This window comes from Limulus polyphemus, unplaced genomic scaffold, assembly GCF_000517525.1.
Source record: "Limulus polyphemus unplaced genomic scaffold, Limulus_polyphemus-2.1.2 Scaffold1198, whole genome shotgun sequence".
Classification (NCBI taxonomy): Eukaryota; Metazoa; Arthropoda; class Merostomata; order Xiphosura; family Limulidae; genus Limulus; species Limulus polyphemus.
Window position 1 is genome coordinate 178,660 of NW_013666808.1, and position 3,568 is coordinate 182,227.

The following is a 3,568-nucleotide window of genomic DNA, read 5'->3' on the forward strand; positions in this document are numbered from 1 at the left end:
ACAAAGTCAGGCGTTGATACTAGAATTATTAAATATTTTAAACAAGATTTGGAGACAGGAAACTATTCCATCAGAATGGGGTCAGGGTGTGATTGTCACTATTCCGAAAAAAGGAGACCTAAGTGATTGTAACAACTGGAGAGGAATTTCTTTACTATCAATACCTGGTAAAACTTTTTGTTATATATTATTAGAAAGGTTGAAAGATGAAGTGGACGCCTTATTAAGGGAAGAACAGGCTGGATTCAGAAGCGGAAGATCATGTAATGAACAGATATTTGCCTTACGAAACATCATAGAACAAACTTTAGAATTTAAAGGTCAAATGAACTTAAACTTTATCGATTTCTGTAAAGCCTTTGATAGTGTCCATCGAGAAACGTTGTGGAAAATTGTGGGACTATATGGTGTACCAGAAAAATTTATAAACATATTCAAAAGTCTTTATGAAAACTCCAGTAGTTGTGTAAAAACTAACATTGAGACCACGGAGTACTTTAATGGAGTGAGACAAGGTTGTGTGTTATCTCCCTTTTTCTTTCTTTTGGTGGTAGATTTTGTCATGAAAAAAGCAATGAATGTTGGTGATGGGATAATGTGGGGTGATGGAACTTTAACTGATTTGGACTTTGCGGATGATATCGCTTTAATTGGGAAAGATAGACAGAACATCCAAGATATGACAAGGTATTTACAAGAGATTGGTAAGAAAGTTAGGCTTAGAATAAATGCTACGAAAACTAAGACCATGACAGTCGGACACAATCTGGACAGGGTAGTAACGATTGAAGGATCAGAGATTGAAGATGTACAAGATTTCGTGTATTTGGGTAGTAAGGTAGCGGTTAATGGAGAATCAGACATTGATGTTCAAGCAAGACTTAATAGAGCTGCAGGTGTGTTCAATAGGCTTCGACCTATTTGGAACTCGAGCAACATCAGAAAAGAGACTAAACTCAAGTTATAATCCGCCATTGTAATACATACAGCCTTGTATGCTAGCGAAACCTGAAGAAGAACAGCAGCTATGGAGAATAAAGTGAATGTATTCCATCGGAAATGTTTGAGAAAAATCTTAAAAATATCATATAGAGATCATGTGAGAAATGAAGAAGTTTTGCGAAGGGCAGGCCAAAGGGACCTGCAAGAATCTGTTAATAAGAGAAGGCTTAGATTCGCAGGACATGTACTGAGAATGCCAGTATCAAGACCAGCAAATAAATCCATGGAGTGGGTGCCGCCAAATTTGAGAAGGGGGAGAGAAAGGCCAAAGAAGACATGGCGAAGAACTTTTAAAGAGGATTTGGAACTGGTGGATCTAACATTTGACCAAGCTGTGGAGACCGCTCATGACAGAGGCAGATGGCTAGGTCTCGCTGATCAATGTTCCCAACGGAACGGGAGGAACTAAGACTAAGACTAAGACAACATGCCTAGAACTCAAGGTTCTCTCGAATTTTCAGATTTTGTTGGATTAAGTCAGCGGCAAATTTTGCAGAACTTGGAAATCCCGCTTTCGACAGTCAACAGAATCATCGTGCAGTTCAGGAAACACGGCATGGAAACAACTGAGCAGCGTTCGGGTCGTCCTGGTCCATCGGAGAGGACAAAAAGGGCTGTCAAGAGAAGCATCGAAATGGATCCCAGATTAACGATTGCAGAAGTGGCCAAAGTTGGTGGGATGAGCCCGAAATCTGTTCAACGGATTCTCCACAGATTGGATTATCGTTGCAGAGCAGCTAGACGGAAGCCCTTATTAAAACCTGCCAACATAGTCAGACGAAAGAAGTGGGCAAGTGATATGATGACCAAGCCTCTGGACTTTTGGAAGACCGTGTTGTTCTCAGACGAATCAAGATTCGCTCAATTTTCGGACAGAAGAAGGATATGGGTCTGGAGAATGCCTGACCAAGAGTTTTGGCTCAACAGATTGCAGCCAACTGTGAAGCATGGTGGTTTCAGCGTGATGGTTTGGGGAGCTGTTTGGGTTGGCGGGAGATCGAGCTTAGTGGAGTGCGTTGGCAACATAAATTTTGTGAAATACGTCGAAATATTGGAGGAAGGACTCTTGCCACTTTATTCCTCGGGTTTCATGGACAAGAACACAACACTGTTCCAGGAAGATGGAGCACCGTGTCACACTGCTAGAAACACCCAAAAGTGGCAGGAAGAAAATGGTATCCAGAAGTTGCCCTGGCCGAGCCAATCTTCCGACATGAACCCCATCGAAAACCTTTGGGCCATACTCGGCCTGCAAGTCAAGAAACAACCAACTTCGAAGAGCGATCTACTCCAAGTTTTGAAGCAAGAGTGGGCGAAAATCCCACAATCTAAAATTGACGAGATGATTCTCACGATGCCCCAAAGGCTCAACGAAATCCACGAAGCGAAAGGAAGATCTGCTAGATATTAATTAAATTATAAATATATCAATTCATGTGAATATGACTGAAAATTTTCATTTTTTCTGAAAAGGTGGTGTCTATTTACTTGTGACCACGCTGTGTACATGTGTATCTTTATAATACCACTATGGGTGAAAGAAAATGGCGAATAAAAGCAGTTAAAAGTCATATTTGGTTCTCTCAGGTGCGAATGGATGTTTGTTTTCGTTTTCCAAGAAATAAACAGATTATTGTTGTTTACTTTAAAATAAATACCAACCAGCACACAAGTTAAGGGGTAAATTATACGGTAAACTTAGGTCTTCGTTGAATGTTCCGTGAATTAACATTATTTTCTTTAGTGTTCTTGGTAAGCAGTTGCCTAATTACTCGTCAAATAAAAATAAATATTACGTCCTTAACACATTGTGCTCTGTGAAATATTTCCTCTTGAGAGGAATTTTTCTTTAACAAGGCCTACACAAAAATAGATGAGGGAGAGCAGTATATTGTTACGACAGCGGAAAACACGTGACTCTGGTAACACGTAATGCGTTCTAGAAAGATCGGGGAACATCACGAATAATTCAGTATTTGCTAGGCGCCCTCTATTCTTGTATATAAGTGCGCCAGACAATTAATCGGTATGGTATAGCGGACAGAGAGATTCATGATATAGACGGACAATTGAGTCAAGCGCGGTAGTAAGTAAAGTGTGTGAATCGTTCGTTGAGAATTATAGCGTGTGTTTAACTGACTGTGGAAATTAAGTGTATTGAAAAGTTGTATTGAGAAAGAATAAACTAGTTTTATTTAAGAAAAGACTTGTATCACTGAAGTTTCTCGGGAAGAAGTTCTACCGGAAATTATCAAATGAGTAGAGACGTAACAAATTAGTGTAAGAAGCAGATAGAAAATAAATAAATAATAAACAAAAGATGGAAACGAGAGTTGGCAAATCAAACTACAGCTTAGCAGATCTGATGGCAGCAATACAAGAACAGCAAAATAAACAAGAAGAACGAGAAAAGAAACAAGAAGAGAGATTACAGCAGCTGTTGGAGGAAAAGAAAAGAAACAAGAAGAGAGATTACAGCAGTTGTTGGAGGAAAAAGATAAGAAACAAGAAGAAAAATTACAACAGTTGTTGGAGGAAAAAGAAAAGAAACAAGAAGAGAAATTAC

At 39.3% G+C, this 3,568-nt stretch overlaps 1 protein-coding gene across 1 annotated transcript; it reads left to right on the forward strand.

The window, feature by feature from the left end:
* Positions 1–1,027: 1,027 nt before the first annotated feature.
* Positions 1,028–1,411, forward strand: LOC106462568. Its single transcript, XM_013922504.1, has one exon. It carries the CDS (start codon positions 1,028–1,030, stop codon positions 1,409–1,411), a length of 384 nt encoding a protein of 127 aa, XP_013777958.1.
* The last annotated feature ends 2,157 nt before the right edge of the window (positions 1,412–3,568 follow it).

Bases quoted from the DNA above. Each gene is read 5' to 3' on its own strand.
- LOC106462568 (XM_013922504.1), top strand. From the start codon at position 1,028: ATGGAGAATAAAGTGAATGTATTCCATCGGAAATGTTTGAGAAAAATC.